At 45.8% G+C, this 27,547-nt stretch overlaps 1 protein-coding gene across 6 annotated transcripts in view; it reads left to right on the forward strand.

The window, feature by feature from the left end:
* The window catches only part of dysf (dysferlin, limb girdle muscular dystrophy 2B (autosomal recessive)), a 361,838-nt gene that overhangs the window by 28,417 nt on the left and 305,874 nt on the right, over positions 1-27,547 (forward strand). For all 6 annotated transcript variants that reach the window (XM_068028674.1, XM_068028673.1, XM_068028677.1 and 3 more), the window contains exons 2-3: positions 5,248-5,303; positions 6,874-6,965. In XM_068028674.1, the coding sequence (XP_067884775.1) occupies positions 5,248-5,303; positions 6,874-6,965 (148 nt within the window). The remainder of the gene's footprint in view (positions 1-5,247; positions 5,304-6,873; positions 6,966-27,547) is intronic.

The following is a 27,547-nucleotide window of genomic DNA, read 5'->3' on the forward strand; positions in this document are numbered from 1 at the left end:
GAACAAACGGAATGAATTACAGGCGTAAATTCGACTTAGAGGCTACGATGTGGTAGCTATTACTGAGAAATGGCTGTAAGACGGTCAGAACTGGGAACTGAATCTACCAGGTTATAAGGTCTACAGGGAGGATAGTGAAACTGGTAGAGGGGAAGGAGAAGTCTCAGTGATCAAGCCTGAAATTACTTCAATGGTAAGAGATGATATAACAAGGTGTGAGCAGTGTAGACTTTATGGGTGGAATTAAGAAATGGAAAAGAATTTTAGACTGTAGCGGGAGTTGTATATAGACTCGCTGGGAGCAGCTGTGAAGTGGCAGAATGTATAAATGCAGCGATTCGACAAGCACATGCTGGTAGAGGCAGAGGGTTTTTATTGGAGGATTTTAACTTCCAAATAGTTTGGAATAAACAGACAAGCTTACATCAGAAATGTAGCATATTTCTTGAGTGCGCTGATGACAAGTTTCTGTGACAGTATGTCCTAGAAGCAACAAGGGGATATGCCATATTAGAGAAGGAGCCAGAATTAGTTAACAGCTTAACGGCACGTGAACATTTATCAAATACTGACCATAAAACAATTGAGTTTAACATTGTGTTTGAAAGGGAGAACCACCAAACAGCTGCTAAGATTCTAGATATAGTTAAGGCTGACTTCCATGGGATGACACAGACATGGTCCATAATAAACTGGACAAATCTGTTAATGGGCTAATTGACAGAAGATTTAGTGGGAGGTATTTAAAAAATAATTTAGCATGAAACAGACCAGTTTATACCCCCTAAGGGGCAAGAATTCTACTTGCCAAAAACAAAAGCTATGAACGACTAAAGAGGTAAGGGACAACATAAAACCAAAAGAAAAAGCATACAAAAATGCAAATAATAGCACAGATCCTGGTGAATGGGAGAGATACAAAGAACAACAAAGGGTGACAAAGTAGATAGTAACAGCTATAAAAAGGAATAGGCAAAGATGAAGGGGAGATTTGATCAAAGTTTTCAAGATATTAAGGGTAGCTGGAGAGAAACTATTTCCCCTGGTTGGGGAATCTTGGACTAGGGGACATAGCCTATAAATTAGAGCCAGTCTTTTCAGGTGTGAAATTAGGAAACACTTCTACACATAAAAGATGGTAGAAGTTTGGAACTCTATTCCATAAAGGTAGTTGATGCTTGGACAATTGTGAATATAAAGCTGAGATTGAAGGATTACTGTTAACCAGAGGTATTAATGGATATGGGGCAAAGACGGGTATATGGAGTTAGGTCACAGATCAGCAATGATCTCATCTGATGTTGGAACAGACTCAAGGGGCTAAATGACCCCATCCATTCCTGTGTGCCTATGTAACAAGCTGTCTTGCTTTAAGAACATACGAACATAAGAAATAGGAGAAGGAACACCGTCATTCAATAAGATAATGTCTGATCTCCTACCTCAACACCATTTTCCTGCACTATCCCTGGAACACTTGATGTTTTTAATAAGTAGAAATCTATCGATCTCAGTCTTGAAATACTCAGTGACTGAGCTTTCACAGCCCTCTGGGATATCGAATTCCAAAGATTCACCATCCTCTGAGTGAAGAAATTTCTCCTCATCTCAGTTCTAAATGGCCTGCCCCTTATTCTGAGACTGTGTCCCCTGGTTCTAGACTCCCCAGCCAGGGGAAACATCCTTCCTGCATCAACCCTGTCGAGCCCTGTAAGAATTCTGTATGTTTGAATTCTTCGAAACTCTTCAAAACTCCAGAGAATAAAGTTCCAGTCTATTTAACTTTTCCTCATAGGACAATCCCTCCATCCCAGAAATTAGTTTGGTGAACCTTCATTGCACTCCCTCTATGGCAAGTATATCTTTCTTTAGGTAAGGGGACCAAAACTGCACACAATACTCTGGATGCGGTCTCACCAAGGCTCTATCTAACTGCAGTATGATACCTTTAGTCCTATACTCAATTTCCCCTTGTAATAAAGGCCAACAGACCATTTGCCTTCTTGATTGCTTGCTGTACCTGCATGTTAGCTTTCAGTGACTCATGGGCAAGGACACCCAGGTCCCTTTGAAGTTTAACACTTCCCAGCCTCTCACCATTTAAGAAATACCCTGTATTTCTGTTTTTCCTACCAAAGTGGATAACTTCACATTTCTGCACATTATATTCCATCTGCCAAATTTTTGCCCACTGGCATAGCCTCTCCAAATCCCCTTGAAGTGTCTTTGCATCCTACTCACAATTCACACCTCCAGTTAGTTTTGTGTCATCTGCAAACTCGGAAATATTAATTTAATCCCCACATACAAATCATTGATATAGATTGTGAATATCTGGGGCCTGAGCACTGATCCTTGTGGTACCCAACTAGTCACAGCCTGCCAACCTGAAAATGACCCATTTATTCCTACTGTCTGTTTTCTACCTGTTAACCAGTTCTCAGTCTATGCCAGTATATTCCCCCGCAATCCCATGTGCTCTAATTTTGTTTACTAACCTCTTGTGTGAGACCTCATTCAAAAGCTTTCTGAAAATCTAAATATACCATATCCTCTGGCGAATGGGGAATACTGCACAGGAACATGGCTGGGAATTTTTAAAAATTCATTCATGGGATGTGGGCATCGCTGGCCAGGCCAGCATTTATTGCCCATCCCTAATTGCCCTTGAGAAGGTGGTGGTGAGCTGCCTTCTTGAACCGCTGCAGTCCATGTGGGGTAGGTACACCCACAGTGCTGTTAGGAAGGGAGTTCCAGGATTTTGACCCAGTGACAGTGAAGGAACGGCAATATAGTTCCATGTCAGGATGGTGTGTGACTTGGAGGGGAACTTGCAGGTGGTGGTGGTCCCATGCATCTGCTGCTCTTGTCCTTCTAGTTGGTAGAGGTCGCAGGTTTGGAAGGTGTTGTCTAAGGAGCCTTGTTGCATTGCTGCAGTGCATCTTGTAGATGGTACACACTGCTGCCACTGTGCGTCGGTGGTGGAGGGAGTGAATGTTTGTAGATGGGGTGCCAATCAAGCAGACTGCTTTGTCCTGGATGGTGTCGACCTTCTTGAGTGTTGTTGGAGCTGCACCCATCCAGGCAAGTTGAGAGTATTCCATCAAACTCCTGACTTGTGCCTTGTAGATGGTGGACAGGCTTTGGGAGTCAGGAGGTGAGTTGCTCACAACAGGATTCCTAGCCTCTGACCTGCTCTTGTAGCCACAGTATTTATATGGCTACTCCAGTTAGTTTCTGGTCAATGGTAGCCCCTAGGATGTTGATAGTGGGGGATTCAGCGATGGTAATGCCATTGAATGTCAAGGGGAGATGGTTAGATTCTCCCTTGTTGGAGATGGTCATTGCCTGGCACTTGTGTGGCGCAAATGTTACTTGCCACTTATCAGCCCAAGCCTGGATATTGTCCAGGTCTTGCTGCATTTCTACACGGACTGCTTCAGTATTTGAGGAGTCACGAATGGTGCTGAACATTGTGCAATCATCAGTGAACATCCACACTTCTGACCTTATGATTGAAGGAAGGTCATTGATGAAGCAGCTGAAGATGGTTGGGCCCAGGACACTACCCTGAGAAACTCCTGCAGTGATGTCCTGGAGCTCAGATGATTGACCTCCAACAAGTACAGCCATCTTCCTTTGCTCTAGGTATGACTCCAACCAGCAGAGAGTTTTCCCCCTGATTCCCATTGACTCCAGTTTTGCTAGGGCTCCTTGATGCCATACTCGGTCAAATGCTGCCTTGATGTCAAGGGCAGTCACTTTCATCTCACCTCTTGAGTTCAGCTCTTTTGTCCATGTTTGAACCAAGGGTAATAGCATACAGGAACTCAGCTGGGATTGGAGAATAATGTACAGGAACTCAGCTGGGAATGGGGAATACTGTACAGGAACATAGCTGGGAATGGGGAATACTGCACAGGAACAGCTGGGAATGGGGAATAGTGTACAAGAACAGCTGGGAATGGGGATTAGTGTACAGGAACACAGATGGGATTGGAGAATAATGTACAGGAACACAGATAGGAATGGGGAATACTCTACAGAATCATGGCTGTGGGGAATAGTCTACAGTATCACAGCTGGGAATGGGGAATAGTGTACAGGAGCATAGCTGGGAATGGGGAATAGTGTACAGGAACTCAGCTGGGAATGGAGAATAGTGTACAGTATCACAGATGGGAATGGGGAATAGTGTACAGGAGCACAGCTGGGAATGGGGAATAGTCTACAGGAGCTCAGCTGGGAATGGGGAATAGTATTCAGGAACTCAGCTGGGAATGGGGAATAGTGTACAGGAACTCAGCTGGGAATGGGAAATAGTATACAGCAACTCAGCTGGGAATGGGGAATACTATACAGGAATCTGGGAAAAATTCCTCACCATTTTCTTTTCTCACGTTGGGCTTTCTGGGTTTGTCTGTTTTTCTTAACTGGCCACTTTTTTTGTTGTTTCTGGGATCATCCTATGCGTAACTTGGCTGCTGCGTTTGCCAACAGAAACTTGGCAACAGCTCAAAAGTACTTCATTGACTGTGAAGCATTTTGGGATATCCTGAGGATGTGAAAGGTGCTATATTCATTTTACTCTCCTTCGTCAGATTTAAAACTAGAGTTTACATGGGGGCAAACAGTACAGAGGGGATAGGAGAGCAGGACGGGTAACAGTAGAGGCAGTTAGAGTTAGAGGTGTATATAGACCAGGTTGGCCAAATGGCCTGGTACTATGTAATAAACCATAGAATGATGCAGCACAAAAAGAGGCCATTCAGTCCATTTGACTATGCTGGCTCTTAGAAAGAGCTATCCAATTAATCCCACTCCCTTGCTCTGCCCTGCAAAATTTCCCTTTTCAAATATTTATCCAATTCCTTTTTGAAAGCTACTATTGAATCTGCTTCCACCGCCCTTTCAGGCAGAGCATTCCAGACTATTACAGCTCACTGCGTAAAAAAAACATTCTTCCCATCTCCCCTCTGCTTCTTTGGCCACTTACCTTAAATCTGTGTCCTCTGGTTACTGACCCTCCTGCCAGTGGGAACATTTTCTCCTTATTTACTCCATTAAAACCCCTCATCATTTTGAACATCTCTATTAAATCTCCCCTTAACCTTCGCTGCTCTAAGGAGAACAATCCCAGCTTCTCCATTGCCTCCACCGAGCTGAGGTCCCACATTCCCTGATGAAGTCGTCTTCTTCCTGTTGTATTCTGTGCTGCTGCTGACGGACTCTTATTTTCCATTTCAGGTGTAAAGAAGAAGACCAAAGTGATCAAGAACAATTTAAACCCTGTCTGGAATGAGGTGAGAAGCTTGTGAATACAAGGCTCATCTATTGGCTTTTTATCGACTCTGGTCAGACGATAGGCATAGAACCATGGAATGATACCACACAGCCGGAAGCCCTATCGTGCCTGTGCAAGCTCTTTGACGGAGCTGTCTCATTAGTTCCACTCCCCTTCCACCAGCTTTGAGGGCGTGCATTCCAGATCACCACTCACTGCTTTAAAATAAATTTCTTCCCATTTGTCCATGGGTTTTGAAATATGCCTTTTAAGAAGGTTAAGTTCTGGTAATCGAGGGGAATAGTTTAGAGAGTGACCACAAAGTTGATCCTTCATATTGGAGGACAATAGTTAGAAAAACTCAAACTCCTCAGCCTTCAAGGGACGTCATGAGAGGGCACCTGATGAGAACACAAGAAAAAAGGAGCAGGAGGAGGCCATACAGCCCTTCGAGCTGGCTCCGCCATTCAACAAGATCATGGCTGATCTTCTACCTCAACTCCACCTTCCCGCACTATCCCCATATCCCAAGACCTGTGCATCTCAGCCTTGGAAATACTCAACGGTAAAGCATCCACAGTCCTCTGGTGTATAGAATTCCAAAGATTCACAAACATTTGAGTGAAGAAATCTCTCCTCCTTTCAGCCCTAAATGGCTGTCCCCTTAGTTCGAGACCTCCCTGCCAGAAGAAACATCCTTTGAGGTACATAAGACATTAAGTGAGATGGAATCGGTTAATCAGCATTGCAAGTTAAACCAGCTCATCAAGGTTAACACTGGGGTGGGGTTGGAGAAGTGGGGCTATTCCATTCCCATTGTGCAGGATCATCTCAGTGGATGTTATACCCAGTATTGAGTGACCAGAACCTCACTTACTGAGACTGTCCAGTGTGGGGCTTTAAACCCATAACTATTGGATTTAAAGGTAGGAATGCTACCATTGTGCCAAGGCTCAGTCCTGCAGGATTACCAAGCTAGCTCTACCCTTTTGGATGCTGATTGACCTGCAGCTGCTTCGAGCATCAATCTCAAGAGTTGACTAAATGGGATCCTGTCACGTCACCAGCTTAGGTATCAGTGGTTCAGTGGGTTGCATTCTTACCTTTTGAGTCAGAATATTGTGGTTTCCGGCCCTAGCCCAGAGACTTCAGCACATAATCCAGGCTAACACTCCCAGTGCTGTGTTGAAGGTGTCGACTTTTCAAAAAAGACTTTAAATCAAGACCCCGTCTTCCCTCTTAGATGGGCAAAGAAAATACCACTGCCACTATTTTGAAAGCTGACCAGTATCTTGACCAATGTTTATCTGTTAACCAGCATCACTAAAACAGATTATTTGGTCGTTATCACATGGTTGTTAATTGAATCTTGCTGTGTGCTACAACAGTGACTACACTTCAAAAGCGCTTCATTGGCTGTAAAGTGTTTTTGGACAACCTGAGGTTCTGAGAGGTGCTATATAAATGCAGTTTTGTTTTGTTTTATACTAGTGCTTGGTCACACTGAGTCTATTGCGCTGCCTATGTTTGGGATTCTAACTGTAACTGCATTGTACCCAATGTTAATCCCTGTTGTTTCTTGCACACAGGGGTTTGAATGGGATTTGAAAGGAACTCCGCTGGACGCAAGTTCTGAGATCCACATTGTCGTAAAGGACCATGAAACCATGGGCAGGAACAGGTAGGATGTCCCACGGGTGATCCGTGACTCTTAAAAGCTGTCTCAGTATTGTTGAACGTTATATTTAAGCTTGCGTGTAATATGCCACATTGGTCTGCTCAAAACATAGGAACATAGAATTTTTGTAATGCATTCTTGGGATGTAGGTATTGCTGGCAAGGCCAGCATTTATTGCCCATTCCCATTCACTGCTTGAGAATGATAGTGGTGGATCACCCTTTTTCGTTCCTCTAGTGGGTGTGGTGTAGTTCCAGGATTTTCACCCAGTGACAATGAAGGAACGGCGATATAGTTCCAAACCAGGATGGTGAGTGGCTTGGAGAGCAACTTGCAGGTGGTGGTGTTCTCATACATCTGCTGCCCTTGTCCTTCTAGGTAGTGGAGGTCACGGGTTTGGGAGGTGCTGCTGAAAGAGCCTTGGTGAGATGCTGCAGTGCATCTTATAGATGCCACACGGTGCGGTCTATTTTCAGTGGCAGAAGGGTCGGTAACTAGAGGATACAGATCTAAGAACCAGAGGGAACATAAAAAGATTTTTTAAAATTGAAGTGAGTTGTTGTGATCTAGGATGCACTGCCTAAAAGGATGGTGGAAGCAGATTCATTTGTAAGAGAATTGGATATATACTTGAAAAGGGAAAATTGCAGGGCTATGGGGAAAGAGCAGTGGACTAATTGGATAGATCTTTCAAAGAGCAATGTAATTTCTAGAGGCACATTAAACATGATCGGAAAACTTAATCCTGACTTGTCTTTTTAAGTTGAGCTGTGTCTAGGGGGCACTGGCGGAGACTGGGAGTCAGCAACTTGAGGCCGGATGTCAGATAGGAAATGGTCACAGTGACTGATTCCTGGAGTGGGTTCAGGGTAGGGGAGTGTAAGGAATAATTGAGAAATCATTCAACAGGCTATGATTGTATTACAGTTAGTGGGAGCTTGCTGTGCGCAAATTGGCTGCCCCGTTTCCTAAATTACAACAGCGACTACACTTCAAAAGTAGCTTTCAAATGGGAATTAGATAAATACATTTCGAATTAGATAATCTACAGACTAGCACAGGAAGCAGTTGAGGCAAAGAGCTTAGATGCTTTCCCTAGGAAGCTAAATGAGTATATGAGTGAAGAGGGAATAGAAAGATATGCTGAAAGACTGAGATGAGGAAGATGGAATTGGAGCAGACGTGTGTTACATAAACACAAGCACAGACTAACTAGGCCGAAGGGCCTGTTTTTTTTTTTGCTGCACGTTATATCGCAGTCTATGCAAAAGAAAGTTGCATTTCTATAGTGCCTTTCATGACCTCAGGATGTCCCAAAGCACTTTACAGCCAATGAAGGAATGTGCCAAATAGATTGATTGGCCTCACAGAATGAAGCCATTCAGCCCATCAAGTCTGTGCTTGCTCTTTCAAAGAGCCATGAGTTAGTCTCACTCACCCCACCCTTTTCCCATATCTCTGTAATATTTTCTGCTTAACTATTTATCTAATTCCCATTTGAAAGCTACCATTGATCCAATTTTCACCACCCCACCAGGCAGTACATTCCAAATCCTAACTACTTATTGAACCGGGGTTGATCCACTGGCTTGATGGTAATGGTAGAGTGAGGGATATATCTCGTCATGAGGTTGCAAATTGTGGTTGAATATAATTCTGCTACTGCCGTTGACCCACAGCGCCTTATGGATACCCAGTGTTGTATTGCTATATCTGTTCAAAATCTATTCCATTTAGCACGGTGGTAGTGCCACACAACTTTGTCTCTATGTCACTCCCACCAGCACGGTCATGGACAGATGTATCTACAACAGGTAGATTGGTGAGGGCAAGGTCAAGCAGGTTTTCCTCTCTTGTTGGTTCCCTCACCACCTGCCGCAGACCCAGTCTGGCAGCTATGTCCTTCAGAACTCAGCCAGCTTGGTCAGTAGTGGTGCTACCGAGCCACTCTTGGTGATGGACATTTATTCCCCCACCCAGAGTATGTTTTGTGCCCTTGCTACCCTCAGTGCTTCTTCCAAGTGGTGTTCAACATGGAGGCAAACTGATTCAGCAGCTAAGGGAAGGCAGTAGGTGGTAATCAGCAGAAGGTTTCCTTGCCCATGTTTGACCCGATGCCATGAGACTTCATGAGGTCAAGAGTCAATGTTGAGGTCTCCCAGGGCAATTCCCTCCCGACTGTGTACCACTGTGCTGCCACCTCCCACTGGCTGGACAGACCTAGGGATGATGATGGTGGCGTCTGGGACATTGTCTGTATGGTATGATTCTGTGAGCATGACTATGTCAGGTTGTTGCTTGACTAGTTTGTGGGACAGCTATCTCAATTTTGGCACAAGCCCCCAGATGCTAGTAAGGAGGACTTTGCAGGGTGGGCAGGACAGAGTGTGCCGTTGTTTCCGGTGCCTATGTCAATGTCGAGTGGCCTGTCTGGTTTATACTTTTTGACTTTTGTGCAGTGATTTGATAATTTCAGAGGGCAATTAAAAGTCAACCACATTTCTGTGCGTCTGGAGTCACATGTAGGCCAGACCAGGTAAGGACGGCAGATTTCCTTCCCTAAAAGAGATTAGTGAACCAATGGGTTTTTACGACAATCTGTTAGATTTAATTCCAGGTTTATCAGTTAAATTTAAATTCTACCAGGTACCATGGTGGGATTTGACCTCTTGCTCCCCAGAACCTTAGGCAGGACCACTGGAGAACTTGTTCAGTCACATTATCACTATCCCAATGTCCCTTTTTGACAGTCAACTTCAATCTGCACCCACTGGTATCGTCCCTACAGCCATTGGAAACAATTTCACTCTTCTCCATGATGAAGTGGCAGAGAAGGTTGATAAAGGGAAGGTGGTGGATGTTGTCTATATGGATTTTAAGAAAGCGTTTAACAAGGTACCATATAAAAGGCTGGTTAACAAAACTGAGGCTCATGGAATAGGAGGGTCAGTGTCAGCTCGGATAAAAAATTGCTTTAAGGACAGAAAACAGCGAGTCGTGTTAAATGGTTGTTTTTCAGACTGGAGGATGGTAAACAGTGGTGTTCCCCAAGGTTCAGTTCTGGGCCACTGCTTTTTTGATATACATTTCAATGACTTGTATGTTGGAACACAGTAAAATTTCAAAATTTTCTGATGATACAAAATGTGGAGATATGACAGACAGTGACGATGATACCAATAGATTGCAGCAGGACATAGATAGGCTAGCAGAAAGGGCAGACAAGTGGCAGGCGGAATTTAATGTTGGGTGGCACAGTGGTTAGCACCACAGCTCCAGCGACCTGGGTTCAGTTCTGGGTACTGCCTGTGTGGAGTTTGCAAGTTCTCCCTGTGACTGCGTGGGTTTCCGTCGGGTGCTCCAGTTTCCTCCCACAGCCAAAGACTTGCAGGTTGATAGGTAAATTGGCCGTTGTAAATTGCCCCTAGTGTAGGTAGGTGGAAGGGGAATATAGGGACAGGTGGGGATGTGGTAGGAATATGGGATTAACATAGGATTAGTATAAATGGGTGGTTGTTGGTCGGCACAGACTCGGTGGGCCGAAGGACCTGTTTCAGTGCTGTATCTCTCTAGGGCTCTAAGTGTGAGGTGATGCATTTTCGCAGAAGGAATAGGGAGAGGCAAGATATACTTAACGGCACAATTATAAAGAATGTGCAGGAATAGAGGGCCCTAGGCGTTCATGTACATGTGCAGATGATTGAAGGCAGAAGGACATTTTAAAAAAATATTTGTTCGTTTGTGGGATGTGGGCGTCGCTGGCTCGGCCAGCATTTATTGCCCATCCATAATTGTTCTTGAGGAGGTGGTGGTGTCCTTGAGTTGTAGGTACACCCTGGGTGCTGTTAGGAAGGGAGTTCCAGGATTTTGACCCAGCGACAGTGGAGGAACGGCGATATAGTTCCAAGTCAGGATGGTGTGTGACTTGGAGGGGATCTTGCAGGTGGTGGTGTTCCCATGCATCTGCTGCCCTTGTCCTTCGAGGTGGGAGAGGTCGCTGGTTTGGTAGGTGCTGTCGAAGGAGCCTTGTTGAGTTGCTGCAGTACACACTGCTGCTACTGTATATCGGTGGTGAAGGAAATGAATGTTGAAGGTGGTGGATGGGGTGCCAATCAAGTGGTTGCTTTGTTCTGGTTGGTGTCGAGCTTCTTGAGTGTTGTTGGAGCTGCACCCATTCAGGGAAGTGGAGAGTATTCCCTCACACTCCTGACTTGTGCCTTGTAGACATTGGACAGGAATTGGGGGGACAGGAGGTGAGTTATTCGTTGCAGAATTCCCAGCCTTTGACCTGTTCTTGTAGCCACAGTATTTATGTGGCTGGTCCAGTTCAGTTTCTCATCAATGGTAATCCCTAGGATGTTGATAATGGGGGATTCAGCGATGGTAATGCCATTGAACGACAAGAAAAGGTTAGATTCACTCTTGTTTGAGATGGTCATTACCTAGCTCTTGGGTGGCACAAATGTTACTTGCCACTTATCAGCCCAAGCCTGGATGTTATCCAGATCTTGTTGCATCTTGAAGCATCTGGCTGCTTCATTATCTGAGGAGTTGTGAATGTTGCTGAACATTGTGCAATCATCAGCGAACATCCCCACTTCTGATCTTATGATAGAGGGGAGATCATTGATGAAGCAGCTGAAAATGGTTGGACCAGAGAGCAATTAGAAAAACATATCAGATCCTGGCTTCATAAATAGAGGTATTGAGTACAAAAGCAGGGAATTTATGCTGAACCTTTATAAAGCTGTGATTCGGCTACAGCTAGGGTACTGCATTCAGTTCTGGTCATCACACTTTAGGAAGGATGTGAGGGTCTTTGAGAGGGTGCAGAGGAGATTTACCGGAATGGTTCCAGGGATGAGGGATTTTAGTTACAGGGTGAGGTTGGAGAAGCTGGAATTGTTCTCCTTGAAGAAGTAAAGGAGGATAGGGGTGTAAAAGATTATGACAGGTTCACTTAAGGTCAACAAAGAATTGCATTTCCATTAGCTGATGATACAACAACTAGGGGACACAGCTTTAAGGTTTTGGGCAAGAGATGCAGGGGGAATGTAAGGAAGAACTTTTTTTACACAGTGAGTGGCAATGACCTGGAACTCGCTGCGTCTGAGGGTGGTGAAAGGGGAGATGATCAATGATTTCACAAGGAAACTGGACGGTCACTTGACAGAAATAAACTTGCAGGGCTATGGGGATAGAGTGGGGGAATAGGACTGACTGGACTGCTCTACAGAGATTGCATGGACTCAATGGGCTGAATGGCCTCCTTCTGTGCCGTAAATGACTCTATGACTCCATTTGAACCCTCCATGATTTTGGACACCTCTATCAAATCTCCTGTTAGCCTTCTCTGCTCTAAGGAGAGCAAGCCCAGCTTCTCCAATCTATCCATGTAATGGTAATCCCTCATCCCTAGAAAGACCTTTTATCTTTGCTTAATGTTGGATAATAAAATCTGTGCTTGACGTTGGAGGCAAAAAGTGCACTGGCTCTCGTTGTACTGGGTGAAAGGTACAAAACTGAGGTAGCAAGACTTCAGGATGCAGCATGTTGATGTTGATAAGAGTCTGTACATGTTCAGGCGAAGGACTGAGTGAGAAATGAGCACTAATTGTATGGTTTGCCTCTGATACAGACTTGCCGACTGTGTTTGTGGGATTTCAGCTCCAGGAGGTTGACCGCAGTCATATACGTGATGCACTTTGATCACAGGTCCTCAATACAGTGATACCACATCAAACGGTCCGCAACTCTGAGAAACATACCACACACTGTCATCCTGAAACTGACCCTAAAGTTCCATCCCAACAGTCTAAACACCTCCACTCAGAAACAGCTTTGCAAGAAAGTCTGTCCAGAACAACACTTCCTAGGCTCAAACTAGCCACCTGTATAAAATCCCCTCCGCATAATGTGACCCTGGCATAAAACCACCTCTAGATCATTTGATCCAGTAGTTCCTGATCTAGAATATATAAAATCATAGAAAGTTTAAGGCACAGAAAAAGGCCGCATATATAGGTGTATTACACTCAGAATGTGTCATATTAGAAAGGAATTTATATTGGAGTGTGTTATTGAGAAGGGGGATTAAAATAGGAGTGTTCGATGGGACAGTTTAGAGAGAGCTTTACTGTAGATCTAACCCATGCATGGAGTAGCCCTGCGAGTGTCCAATAGTGTAGAGGAAAATGTACTCTGTATCTTACCCATGCTATGACTACCTTGGGAGTGTTTGATGATACACTGCAGAGAGAGCTTTACTCTGTAACTAACCCTTTTTTTGAAGTGGCCTTTATACCCCAGGCCCCTTTGATTGTTGTCGAGGGGGCCTTTATTCCACAGGCCCCCTTTATATGTATATTCAATAAATAACTATAAAAAACAGATAAAGGAAACAGAATTCAAATTAAAATGCCACTTTTGGCATTGCTGATGCACTCCAACCCCTGCGGTGCCGACCGGTCGCAGAAGACCTCAAGTGAACTGGCGGACACCGCATGCTCCTTCTCCAGGGACACCCGGGTGCGAACATAACCTTGAAAGAGGGGCAGGAAATCAGGGAGGATGGACCCCCCGACAGCCCGCAGCCTGGACCTGTGAATTGCCACCTTGGCCAGGCCCAGGAGCAGACCAAGGAGGAGATCCTCCTCCCGGCCCACGCCACTCTGCACCGTGCTCAAAGATCAAGAGCGTGGGACTGATGTGCAACCAAAGGTTGAGGAGCAGCCCCTTCAAGTACTCAAAGAGGGGCTGCAACCTCACACACTCCATATATATCTGTAACAAGGACTCATCCAGGCCACAGAAATTACAGGCGACCTGGGGGTCCGTAAACCTACTTAAAAGTCTATTGCACAGGACTGCCCTGAGCAGCACCCTCCACCCCAGATTCCCAATGTAAAGGGGGAGGACTCCCGCCTAGAGAGACGACACCGGGGTTTCCCCTTGCTGCCAGATGGCAACACGGACTGCCATGGTGTTTCTGGGTGGAAGACGAGGGCAAGGAAGTGCTGAGTGTGCAGGAGCAGCCTGCACAGGAAAGTTATGGGGCCTGAGTCTGATGAGCAGTTCTGGCCGTTCGCCGCTGGGAGCTGCACGTCATCTTAAAGGCAGTGCACTGGCAGAAAAAATACGTCGCCAGCGCACACCATCTGGGAGGATGCTCGACATACAGGTATCTCTGCAGGGTCTGAAGGTGGAGAGTCACAGCCGGAGTGCGGACGCACACCAGTGACTGGCCGCCCTCCGCGATCGGGAGACTCAGGACCGTGGCAGACACCCAGTGCTTCCTCTTGCCCCATAAAAAATCGATGAGCTTCTTCTGGATCTTGGTGGCAAATGCAGGGGGTGGGAGCAAAGTGACCAACCGGTACCACAGCATCGAGGCCACCAGCACTCAGCCCCTGTAGGAAAGCACTCGGAGCAGTCCTGTCCAGTGCCCCAGCCGAGCGGTGACTTTCGCCTCCAACTCCTGCCAGTTTGCCGGCCAGGCTTCCTCAGCGGGGCTAAGGTGGACTCCCAGATAGAGGAGGTGCGTGGTGCTCCACGCAAGAGATGTCAATTCCTCTGGCAGGGAATCCACCTGTCACTGACCCACCAGGAGTCCGGAACATTTCTCCCAATTGATCCTCGCGGAGGACGCGGCAGAAAATGTTTGCTGGCACTTGCGCATCCTCCACAAGTCAACGGGATCTGTGACCGTGAGAAGCACGTCATCGGCGTGAGCTGAGAGGACGACCCGCATGGCTGGCCCATGCAGAGCCAAACCTTCCAACCTCCTGCGAAGCAGGCACAGGAATGGCTCCACGTAGATGGTTTATAATTTGCTGGACATGGGACATCACTGATGTACTCCTCTCCCACAGCGAATGGGCGTCATCAAGGACCCGGTAACTTTGACCAGACACTCTGCGGCGGTGTATAAAAGTCAGACCTGGGCCTCGGTGATGTGCCGCTCCACTTTGTGAACATGTAGGCGCCCAGGCAATAGGTACAGACCAGGAGGCCCATTACCTCCGGATCTGTGACAGAGGATCTGTCGTCGGCCGGCAGTGCGATGCTTACGGACCCCCCTGTCATTTTGGGTGGAAGGGAGGCACGGAAAAAGGATAAACTCTGAGAGGCATGTCCCCTGGATAATGCGGCACAATCCGAGCCTGGGCTCAGCCCAAGGCCCGATCCCAGGGAATCCACCTGCTCTATTTGCTGGAGGGTAGCTGTCTCCTGGTTCAGGTCCCCAGATTCTGCCTGCCACCATCACCATTCAGGCTATAAGGCTTGGGCAGGAGCCCTCTACCCCTCAGGATGGAGGGAGGGGAGACATGTGGCCCCTCCTGAAGGAGCAAGTGGAGCCCTGCTTGTGGTGGCGGAGCTTGGGGACGCTCCTGAAGAAGCTTTCCCATCTGCCACTGGGTTGGGTGCCCTTAGTGGAGGGGAGGGCGAGGCCACAAAGGGTTGGCCCTCCCAACTAAAATCCACTCCCGACCAAGATGTACCCAACCCATTTATGGTTGAAAATGCTGCCCCGTCTGCTGGGCCTGTGGGCGCTGGCGGGGCGGGAGATGACCTCCTCTCTCCACCTCCAGTCCCGGCTCCGGATGGAGGCTGCTTTCCCAAAGACTGAGCGGGACTGGGGTGATCCCTGACCTCATCTCCCCCAGATGGTGCAGGTGGGGAAGGAGGAGCTCACCAGGAATGAAGGACGGGATATTGGACAGAATGACCCATTGTGCAATCCTGCCCAGGACCTTGCTGCCAGTGGACCTCCTGGAGACCAACAGTTCAAACAAAGGATCTCTCAGGTGCTCCAACACCCACCTCTCCAAAAAGAATTGCAGCCCTTCCTGCCTCCTCACAATGGGTTCACTTGTCCAGTCTCTCTCCACTCTCTACTCTCCTCTCTCCTCTCTCCACTCTCTACTCTCCACTCTCCACTCTCCACTCTCCTCTCTCCTCTCTCCTCTCTCCACTCTCCACTCTCCACTCTCCTCTCTCCACTCTCCACTCTCCTCTCTCCACTCTCCTCTCTCCACTCTCCTCTCTCCACTCTCCACTCTCCACTCTCCTCTCTCCACTCTCCTCTCTCCTCTCTCCTCTCTCCACTCTCCTCTCTCCACTCTCCTCTCTCCACTCTCCTCTCTCCTCTCTCCTCTCTCCTCTCTCCTCTCTCCACTCTCCTCTCTCCACTCTCCTCTCTCCACTCCCCACTCTCCTCTCTCCTCTCTCCTCACTCCACTCCCCACTCTCCACTCCCCACTCTCCTCTCTCCTCTCTCCACTCTCCTCTCTCCTCTCTCCTCTCTCCACTCTCCACTCTCCACTCCTCACTCTCCACTCTCCTCTCTCCACTCTCCTCTCTCCACTCTCCTCTCTTCACTCTCCTCTCTTCACTCCAGTTGCTGTTACACCAGCCTGCAACAGGTGCAGCTGCTACCCCTGATTGCAGACAGGAAATGCTCCAAATGCATCAAGAATTTCTGGTTGGCCAGACCCTAAACTCTAAACTGTTTCTGACTTGTTTCATTCATCAACTGTGCAATGTCTAACTCCTTCCTGTTGTGTACTGTCAAGAGTTCGAAGGCAGGAAGAGAACTTCCTCTCAGACAGGGTTAATGACGAAACTCCGGTCATGTAGAAATGGAATCTGGCTTCTGATCTGTGTGCTGGCTCATAAATTGTCTTTGCTGTTTATAAACACACTGTCAGACCATGATTGAGGGAGAGAAAATTGAATCTTTGCCTTAAGCCTTACAAGGGTTGAAGGAAAGAACGCAAGAATTATTAGGCAATGCTTCTTTTTCTCTTCCTCTCCTGGAAGTACTGATAGGCTTTGCTGCTGAGAATCAGAGTATAGCACAGAAGTCTATTCAGCTCATTGCCTCTGTGCTGGCCCTTTGGAAGAAATCTGATGAGTTCCACTCCCATGCTCTTTCACCAAAGCCCTGCAATTTTTTCGACAATATGACAAATGTCTGGCTCATTGTTCATTAGTGAACCTAGGAGAATATAGTAAGTGCAGAGGAGAACTGAAAAAAGGAATAAGAGAAGCAAAGGGAGCATGAGAATAGATTAGCTGCTCGTATAAAAGGGAACAAGAAACTTTTGTAAGCAGATAAATAGTAAAAAAGGGAGTCAAAGGAAGGGTGGGGCTGATGAGGGATCAAACAGCGGATCTTCTTATGAAGACAGAGGCCTTGGCTGAGGCATTAAATGAGTACTTTGCTTCTGTCTTCACTAGAGACGAGGATGCTGTCAATGTTACAGTAAAGGAGGAGGTAGCAGAGAAATTGGATAGGATAAAAAGAGTTAAAGAAGAGGTACTTAAAAGGCTGGCAGTATGTGTTGTATGATCACTTTAAGCGTCATGTCCCTTTTGTACTCAGTGCTAAAGAGCTAAGTATCAGCATGTAGTCATGTGACTGGAAACCATGGTCATTCTACAACTGAAACACCCGAGACAAAGGTTCTGTATATGTTAGTTTAGCTGTGAAGAAATCTTATAGAGATCTTCAAGGTGCTGGAATCCATGCTCCTCATTGTCTTGCTTAAGACGACACAAAGCAACTCTTGAAAGTATAAAAAGGTAGAAAAGTCACCGAGCCCAGATGGGATGCATCCAAGGACACTGAGGGAAGTAAGGGTGGAAATTACAGAGATTCTGGCCACAATCTTCCAATCCTCCTTATTTATGGGAGCAGTGCCAGAGGACTGGAAGATTACAAACTGCAACAGTTCAAGAAGGATGCTCACCAACACCTTCTCAAGGGCAATTATGGATGGACAACAAATACTGCACCAGCCAGCGACACTCACATCCCATTAAAGAATAAAACAAAGCTACACACCTGTTCAAAAATGGGGAGAGGGATAAATCCATCAACTGCAGGCCAGTCAGAGTGGTGGAGAAATGTCTAGTGGTAATAATCCAAGACACAATTATTTGACTTTTTGTAAAATGTTGGTTAATAAGTGACAACCAACACAGATTTGTTGAAGTCAAATAATGGTTGATTAATTTGATTGAGTTTTTTGAAATAATGGGGAGGGTTGATGAGGGTTAATATGTATATGGACTTTAAAATTCATTTGATAAAGTACCACATAATAAATAGTTGTTTGGTAGTACAGAATTGAATATTGCTGAAAATAGAGGCATTATGTCAAAGCTTTTCGTCTTGCACTCATCAGGACAATCTGAAAGAATACCAATGTAAGGGAAAACAACAAATTTAGACTGTATGAGAAGAGAGTGCTGATTGATTGGCAACTGAACTGTGATTGGTAGAGGCATTGCCATGGAGAATGCACCAGTTAACAGTGACTGACAGTTAACTGCCAAGCTTTGTTTGAAATTTAAACCAGGCAGCTTGACTCTGATTAGGAACGTAAGAACATAGGAGAAGGAGTAGGCCATTTAGCCCATTGAGCCTGCCCCACCATTCAATACAATTATGGCTGATCATTCATTTCAATACCTTTTTTTCCCACACTATCCTCATGTCATTGGTATTTAGAAATCTGTCAATCTCTGCTTTAAACATACTCAATGACTGAGCTTCCACAGCCCTCTGGGGTAGAGAATTCCAAAGATTCACAACCCTCTGAGTAAAGAAATGTCTCCTCATCTCGGTCCTGAGTGGTTTTCCCTTTATTTTGAAATTGTGTCCCCTGGTTCTAGACTCCCCAACCAGGGAAAACATCTTACCTGCATCTACCCTGTATTTTCCTTCAGGTATTTTGTAGGTTTCAATGAGATTACCTCTCGTTCTTAGAAACTCCAGAAAATACAGGCCCAGTTTTCCCAATCTCTCTTCATAGGACAGTTCCATCATCCCGGGATCAAGTCTGGTGAACCTTCATTGCACTCCCTCTATGGCAATAATATCCTTCCTAATCCCATTTTCTAGCACTTGGCCCATAGCCTTGTATGCTATGGCGTTTCAAATGCTCATCTAGATACTTCTTAAATGTTGTGAGGGTTCCTGCCTTTACCATCCCTTCAGGCAGTGTGTTCTAGATTCCAACCACCCTCTGGGTGAAAAGATTTTTCCTCAAATCCCCTCCAAACCTCCTGCCCCTTACCTTAAATCTATGCCCCTTGTTTATTGACACCTCCGCCAAGGGAAACAGTTTCTTCCTATCTAACCTATCAATGCCCCTCATAATTTTGTATACCTCAATCAGGTCCCCCAAATGCCTTATCTGATTTAAGGAAAACAACCCTAGCCTATCCAGTCTCTCTTCATAGCTGAAATGCTCCAGCCCAGGCAACATCCTGGTGAATCTCCTCTGCACCCTCTCCAGTGCAATCACATTCTTCCTATAGTGCGGCGACAAGAACTGTACACAGTACTCCAGCTGTGGCCTAACTAGCATTTTATACAGCTCCATCATTTTTGACAAGGACACCCAGGTCCCTTTGTACATCCACACTTTGTAATCTGTTACCATTTAAGAAATACTCTGCACATCTGTTCCTCCTACCAAAGTGGATAACCTCACATTTTTCCACATTATATTCCATCTGCCACGTTCTTGCCCACTCACTAAGTCTGTCCAAATCCCCTTGAGGCCACTTTGCATCTTCCTCACAACACACATTCCCACCTAGTTTTGTGTCATCTGTGAACTTGGAAATACTATATCTGGTCCCCACATCCAAATCATTGATTTATATTGTGAACAGCTGGTGCCCAAGCACTGATCCCTGCGGTACCCCACCAGTCACAGCCTGCCAAAGCAAGAATGACCCGTTTATTCCTACTCTCTGCTTTCTGCCTGTTAACCAATCCTTAATCCATGCCAGCATATTACCTCTTATCCTATGTGCTTTAATTTTGCTAACCAACCTCCTGTGGGGGACTTTATCAAAAGCCTTCTGAAAATCCAAGTATACCACATCCACTGCCTCCCCTTTATCAATTCTGTTAGTAACATCCTCAAAAAGCTCCAACAGGTTCATCAAACATGATTTCCCATTGATAAATCCATGTTGACTATGCCCAATCAGATCATTATTATCCAAATGTTCATTTATCACATCCGTTAGAATAAATTCTAGCATTTTTCCAATGACTGATGTAAGACTAACAGGTCTGTAATTCCCTGTTTTCTCTCTCCCTCCTTTCTTAAATAGTCAGGTGACATTTGCTACCTTCCAATCTGCAGGAACCGCTCCAGAATCTATAGAATTTTGGAAGATGATCACCAATGCGTCTATTGACTCCAAAGCTACCTTTTTCAACACCCTGGGATGTAAAATATCAGGTCCTGTGGACTTAACAACCTTCAGCCCCATTAATTTCTCCAATGCAACCTTCTTACTCATACTAATTTCCTTCAATTCCTTATTCCCCCTTATCCCTTGGATCTCTAATTCTGGGAGATTTCTTGTATCTTCCTCAGTGAACAGATACAAAGTAATCATTTAGCTTCTCTGCCATTTCTCTATTCCCCATTATAAATTCTCCTGACTCTGCCTGTAATGGACCCACATTTGTCTTAGCCAAGCATTTCCTTTTTACAATCCGTTGTAAAGGCATTGTCCTGAGGAATGAACCAGCGAATGGCTGTCACTTATTTTGTTTAACTGAAACAGGCGCAATGTTTGTACATGTTCTTTCTGTCTGCAAAGGACAAGGCCCTGTGTATTAATATATGTAGCTTTCAGTGTGCGGAAATGAGCCACACTGCGAGCCCTACTGACAATCTTAAATTGGATGTTAGTGTAATTCTTAGCATACTGAGGATTATATGAATTTTAATGCTAGTGTGATGATAGGTATATAAACTGTACGTCCCAAAGACTGGCAGATCGTATCAAACAACCTGTCCCTTCTGCTGTTCACAACGGGCAAGGTACAGGCCTTACCCAACCAGCCTGTGCTTGCAAAACTCAAAACACAATGTCCAACAATAGATGTGACTCAGCGATTGGATAGCATTTGCTAAATAATCCTCACTGTGCTAAGAATTACGCTGACAACCAATTTAAGATTGTCAGTAGGGATTGCTGTGTGACGCATTTGCGCATAGTGGAAGCTACATATATTAATACACGGGGCCCTATTCTTTGCAGACTGAAAGAATATGTACAAACATTGCGACTGTTTCAGCCGAACAATATAAGTGACAGCCATTCGCTCGTTCATTCCTCAGGACAATGCCTTGACCAATCAGATTCAAGCTGCCTGGTTTAAATTTCAAACGAAGCTTGGTGGTTAACTAGCAATCACTGTTAACTGGTGCATTCTCCATGGCAACACCTCTACCAATCAGAGATCACCGGCCAACCAATCAGCACTCTCTTCTCATACAGTATAAATTTGTTGTTTCCCCTTACATTGGTATTCTTTCAGATTGTCCTGATGATTGCAAGATGAAAAGCTTCGACGTAATGTCTCTATTTTCAGCAATACATAATAGGCTTGTTAAAATTAAAGTCCCTGGAATTCAAGGGGCAGTGGCAGTGTGGATATGAAATTGGCTAAATGACAGAGAGCAGTGGTGAACGGGTGTTTTCAGACTGAAGGAAGTTATACTGTGGTGTCCCACAAGGGTCAGTATTTGGACCAGTGCCCTTTCTGATTTATATTAATGTACTGGCTTGGCATCATTTCAAAGGTTGTAGAATGTATTAAACAGTGAAGATGATAGTGCCAGTCTTCAGGAGGAGATAGACAGACTGGTGAAATAGGCAGATGCATGGCAGGTGCAACTCAACACAGATGTATGAAGTGATGCGTTTTGGTTGGAAGCATTAGGAGAGGCAATATAAAATAAATGGTACAATATTAAAAGGGGTTTACGTACACGTCTCTTTTAAGGTGGCAGGACAAGTTGAGAAGCAAGGAAGTTATGTTTAACTCTGGTTAGGCCCTGCCTGAGTAATGAGTCCAATTCTAGGCAGTACACTTTAAGCAGGGTGTCAAGACCTTAGAGAGGCTACAGAGGACATTTACAACATGGTACCAGGGATGAGGGTCTTCAGTTATGTTGAGAAACTGAAGAATTTGGGTTTCTTTTCCTTAGAGCAGAGAAGATTAAGAGGAGATTTGATAGAGGTGTTCAAAATCATGAAAGCTTTTTATAGAGTAATTAAGGAGAAACTCTTTCCAGTGGAGTTTGAAAATGTTTTCTCATCTTCCAAGCGCATCTTCTTCATGTGTCAGCCTAGACAACATTTATTTAATGACTTTAATGTAGTAAAAGGATCCAAAGGGCTTGTGGGATCTTGCTGTGCAGACTGACTACCAGCTGCATTTCCTGGATTCCTGTAAAGCACTTTAGGAAGTCCTGAAATGTGCTAAATCAATGCAAGTCTTTCTTCTCTACTGCAGCCCCACCCCAACAAAGTGCGTTGAACAGCAAGAGGACGAAAAGTGTAAAGGGACTAATTAAGCCAGATATAACATTTCAATAGAATTACAACTACAACCTGCATTTATATAGCGCCTTTAATGTGGCAAAATGTCCCAAGGTGCTTCGCAAGGTTTAGGGAGGGAATTATAGATCTTAGGCCCTTGGCAGCTGAAGGCACGGCCTCCAATGTTGTAATGATTAAAATTGGGGATGAGCAAGAGGTATATCTGCTCCATATGAGCCTCCTCCCAATCCACTTGATGTCACCCTGTCAGCATGTCCCTCTATTCCTTTCTCCTTCATGTGTTTATCCAGCTTCCCCTCACATGCATCCGCTATTCACCTCAACGACTCCCTGTGTTGGCGAGTTTCACATTCTCAACATTCTCTGGGGAAAAGATGTTTCTCCTGAAGTCCTTATTGTATTTATCAGTGACTATTCATGGTCCCCAAAATTGGGAACATCTTTTCTAAGTTCTTACCCTGTAGAACCCCTTCATAATTTTAAAGTCCTCTGCCAGGTCACCCCTCAGTCTTTTTTCCAGAGAAAAGAGTCCCTGCCTGTTCAGCTTTTACTGATGGTTGTACCCTTTCAATTCTGGTATCATCATCGAAATGCTACAAGTTTCGTGCAGTCATTATGTAATTGGTGTAGTTAGTTCTGTAGAACAGGAGTTTAAGTCACATTATGGCAGTTTGAGAACTTACATTTGGACAAAGGAAAGACTCATGAGTATGGGTGAAGAAAGTCTTGCATTTCTATAACGCCTATCGCAACTTCAGGAAATCCCAAAGCACTTTACAGCCAATGAATCACTTTTAGATATATGGACACTGTGGCCGGAATTTTATGCCCTTCCCCGGAAGTAGGCTGGGAGGTGAGGTGGGGGCGGTGGTGCGTAAAATTAAGTGGGAGGTGGTAGGGGGAGGGGGGGGGGGTGCCATTCCTGTTGCCTACTCGCCTCCGCTGCTATTTTACCAGTGGTGGGGGAGGTGGCAAACAGCCCGCCTGCCCCAGGCCAGTTAATTGTTACTTAAGGGCCTCCTCCTGCCACCGCTGGAATCTTACCAGTGGGAAATGGGCACTTCAGCATCTGAGGAGGCTGCCCAGTAATACCTGGTGGCCTTCTTGTGGTCCCTGGGGCGGGGCGCGGAGGGGGTCCATCCTGATTGGGCACCCGGTGCCCCCACAGAGGGCCCTCCCAGCAGCACAGGCCACCCCCACTAAAACTACCCCCCTCTGCCCTACAGTCTGGTCCCCATTGCCCGCATTAGGACCCAGCCAATTGTCCCTTGCGAGGCCCATTCCTCACTTACCTTCCTGAAGGGTGGTGTCCATCGTCCTCTGCTGGCTGGTTGCAGTCCCAGCAGTGGCCACCGCTCCCAGTGGCGCTGCTGGCACGGAACAGCTGCCGGACGTCTGAGAAGTTGGCAGCTCGGAGGCAGGACATCCTGCCTCAGAGGGCCGGAAGTCCCGACCGAGGCCAGTTAAGGGCCTGGGCCACGCAAAATTGCGACGTTGCTTCTGGACCCGGCAGAGGTGGGCGCGGCCCGTACTTTTTAGCCGGTGTGCGGGGCCACCGCCTCAACGCAAAATTCCAGCCTGAGTAATTTAGAAAAAACAGAGCCATTTTGTGCTCAGCAAGCTTGCACAAACAGCAATGCAATAACGATCAGAAAATCTGGTTTAGTGATGTTGGTTGAGGGATAAATATCGGCCAGGACGCCAGGGAAAACTCCCCTGATGTTCTTCGAAATAGTGCTGTGGGATATTTTACATCCACCGAGAGGATAGACAGGGCTTTGGTTTAACATTTCATCCCAAAGATGGCATTTCCGACAGTGCAGCACTCCCTCACTACTGAATTGGAGTATCAGCCTTGGTCTTTGTGCTCCAGTCAGTGGAGTGGGACTTACATTCACAATCTGGGGCTCAGAGGTGAAAGTGTTACCCACATAGCCTCAGCTGGCTTTCTATTGTGTAGATCAATGTGTTGTGGACCCAGTCGAGGAATGTGAGTCTCAGCTATGGTATAAATCAGATGATTGCATTTGGGTTCAATTAATTTTTTTTAACAATAAAGGAAGCCTTGCAGTCGAAAATGGCTCTTCCTTCACACAATGGAGTTGGAGCTTTAACTTGATGTTGCTTTTCTTCAAGCATTCTCCTAGTTCATTTTGGAAGGTCGAATTTGAATGCGGAATACAGGATTCTTGGTAGTGTGGAGGAACAGAGGGATCTTGGGGTCCATGTCCATAGATCGCTCAAAGTTGCCACCCAAGTTGATAGGGTTGTTAAGAAGGCGTATGATGTGTTGGCTTTCATTAACAGGGGGATTGAGTTTAAGAGCCGCGAGGTTATGCTGCAGCTCTATAAGGCCCTGGTTCGACCACACTTGGAATATTGTGTTCAGTTCTGGTCGCCTCATTATAGGAAGGATGTGGAAGCTATAGAGAGGGTGCAGAGGAGATTTACCAGGATGCTGCCTGGACTGGAGGGCATGTCCTACGAAGAAAGATCGAAGGAGCTAGGGCTTTTCTTATTGGAGCGAAGAAGGATGAGAGGTGACTTGATAGAGGGGTACAAGATGATGAGAGGCATAGATAGAGTGGATAGCCAGACACTTTTTCCCAGGGTGGAAAGGGCTATCACCAGGGGGCATAATTTTAAGGTGATTGGAGGAAGGTTTCGGGGAGATGTCAGAGGTAGGTTCTTTACACAGAGAGTGGTGGGTGCGTGGAATGCACTGCCAGCGGTGGTAGTAGAAGCAGATACGTTAGGGGCATTTAAGCGACTCTTGGATAGGTACATGGATGATAGTAGAATGAAGGGTAGGTAGTTAGTTTGATCTTAGAGTAGGTTAAAGGTTCGGCACAACATCGTGGGCCGAAGGGCCTGTGTACTGTGCTGTACTGTTCTATGTTCTATGTTCTAGTTCAGCTCCACCTACAGTGCCAGTGGTTTAACTTGAGAAAGCACCACAAAGATTGGGAAGTAGGCTTGGTTAAGCAGATACTGCTGCCTGACTCGCAGTCAATCCATTTCCTGTAAATATCTGCGTGCTGTTTTCTCTCCGTCTCGCTGTGCTGTTTGATCACGGATTTTTCCTTTCATCATTGTTCTGGAAGATCCTGGCCTATCCATATCTCACTTCCTTTGTTGAGAAATCAGCAATCAGATGTCCTGGTTCTGCATTGGCCGGAGCCACCCTGATGTTGGATCACAAAAGGGTGGTTGTTATTTGTGTCACTTTGAGACTGGATTTGATTGAACAGCAGAGGCCACATTTACTTTGGAGTACGAGTTGTTTCTGTGTGTTTATTGCTTCTCCATAACATTCTTTCCTCTTTTACAAAGATATGAATTTGACAGGCAGGAAAAGAGCAGCTGGTCCTAGGCTGTCCCACACTCAGAAAGGGCAGAGCATCATGACTAAACATCCTATCCACCCACGCCCACAGCCATGTAATCTCCATGAGGCAGCAAACAGAGACAAAACCCAAGGCCAATTAGGGAAAACATACTCTGTAAAATTCTCTCTCCGACCCCCCTCAGTTGATGGAACCCAGTCCAGGAGATCATACAGACGGTGTGTTATCTATAAAGACACTTGTTGTCTATATGATGTGATCTTTGCCTCAGTCAGGAACTGGTCCAGTTCCCTCTTGAAGGGATACAGAAAGTCAATATCCACCATACCAGCCATCAACACATTTCAGAGACTCACTATTCTCTGGGAGAAGAGGAACCGTTCAACATTCAGTCTGTTCTCACTTTTACACAGCATAAGTTCCTGTCCCCTGGTTCTCATCAGTCTGTTACACTGAAATAGGCACACTATCTAGCCCGTTCATTATTTTATAGTCCTCGATCAGGTCATCTCTAAGTCTATGATGCTCTAAAGAAAATAGACAAATATCCTTGAGATTATCTGAGTAGCTGAGATCCTTGAAGCTCGGAATCATTCACCTAACTCTCCTCTGGATCTTTTCTAAGGCCACTGTGTCACCCAAAATGTGAGGGGTCCACAACTGGGCACAGAACTCCCGCTGTGGTCTGATCAGTGACCTATATAGTGGCAACATTTCAAGTGTTGGATGGCTATTTGATCATGAGGGGCATTACAGTCAAGCTGAATCCTATCCTCACCTTTCCCAGAAAGGGAAACTGTTTGAGATTGGGGATTGAGGCCAATTCTGTCATCACCTCCACCCCTTACCACCTCCACCATGTGAATTTGTGCCTGTCAACCTGTTAGATGCTTGCTGTTTTCCTGTGTCGAGCCTTCGCACAACCTTAAGATCTCTTGTTGCATCTCACACAAACCCATATTACTGCAGCGGACACTGAAAGAACAGATTGTACAATAAAAGTCTTGCAATGCTCCAAGGGCTTTGAGTGGAACTCTCACACTCTCACTGTCATTCTCTCCATCTCACACTCTCACTCAGTTCTGGGCACTGCATCTCAGGAAGAATATCTTGGTCTTGGAGAGGGTGCAATGCAGATTCACCAGACTGATATCGGGGCTTGGAGGGTTAAATTATGAGGGCAGGATGAATAAACTTGGTTTAGAAGTTTGTGCTTCGATCTTGAGTTTAGAAGGTTGAGGGGTGATCTAACTGAGGTATTTAAAATGATGAAGGTCAGCAATAGGGTGGACTTTGAGAAACTATTTCCTCGAGAAGGAGTCCAGAATGAAGGGCTACAATGTTTAAATTAGAGCTGGGCCATTCAGGAAAGAAATCTGGAAGCACTTCATCACACAAAGGGTGCTGCAAATCTTCAATTCACTCCCCCCAAAAGGCGATGGATGCTGGGGATCAATTGAAACTTTCTAGACCTCGCTACTGTTCCTGGTACAAAGAGTCATAGAGTTATACAGCACAGAAATAGGCCCTTCAGCCCATCGTGTCTGTGCCGGCCATCAAGCACCTATCTATTCTAATCCCATTTTCCAGCACTTGGCCCGTAGCCTTGTATGCTATGGCGTTTCAAGTGCTCATCTAAATACTTCTTAAATGTTGGTATGTTTGGTCTTTTGGGGAAACCACTACAGTTCTTCAAGTCTGGCCTCAGTTCCAGCTGTCGCTCAGCTGGACACACTCTCACCTTAGTCAGAAGGTCATGGATTTCACGTCCCATTCCAGAGACTTGAGTACATAATCTAGGCTAATACGTCTGAGTGAGTGCTGCACTGTCAGAGTTGCTGTCATTCA

Source organism: Heterodontus francisci, chromosome 1, assembly GCF_036365525.1.
Source record: "Heterodontus francisci isolate sHetFra1 chromosome 1, sHetFra1.hap1, whole genome shotgun sequence".
Classification (NCBI taxonomy): domain Eukaryota; kingdom Metazoa; phylum Chordata; class Chondrichthyes; order Heterodontiformes; family Heterodontidae; genus Heterodontus; species Heterodontus francisci.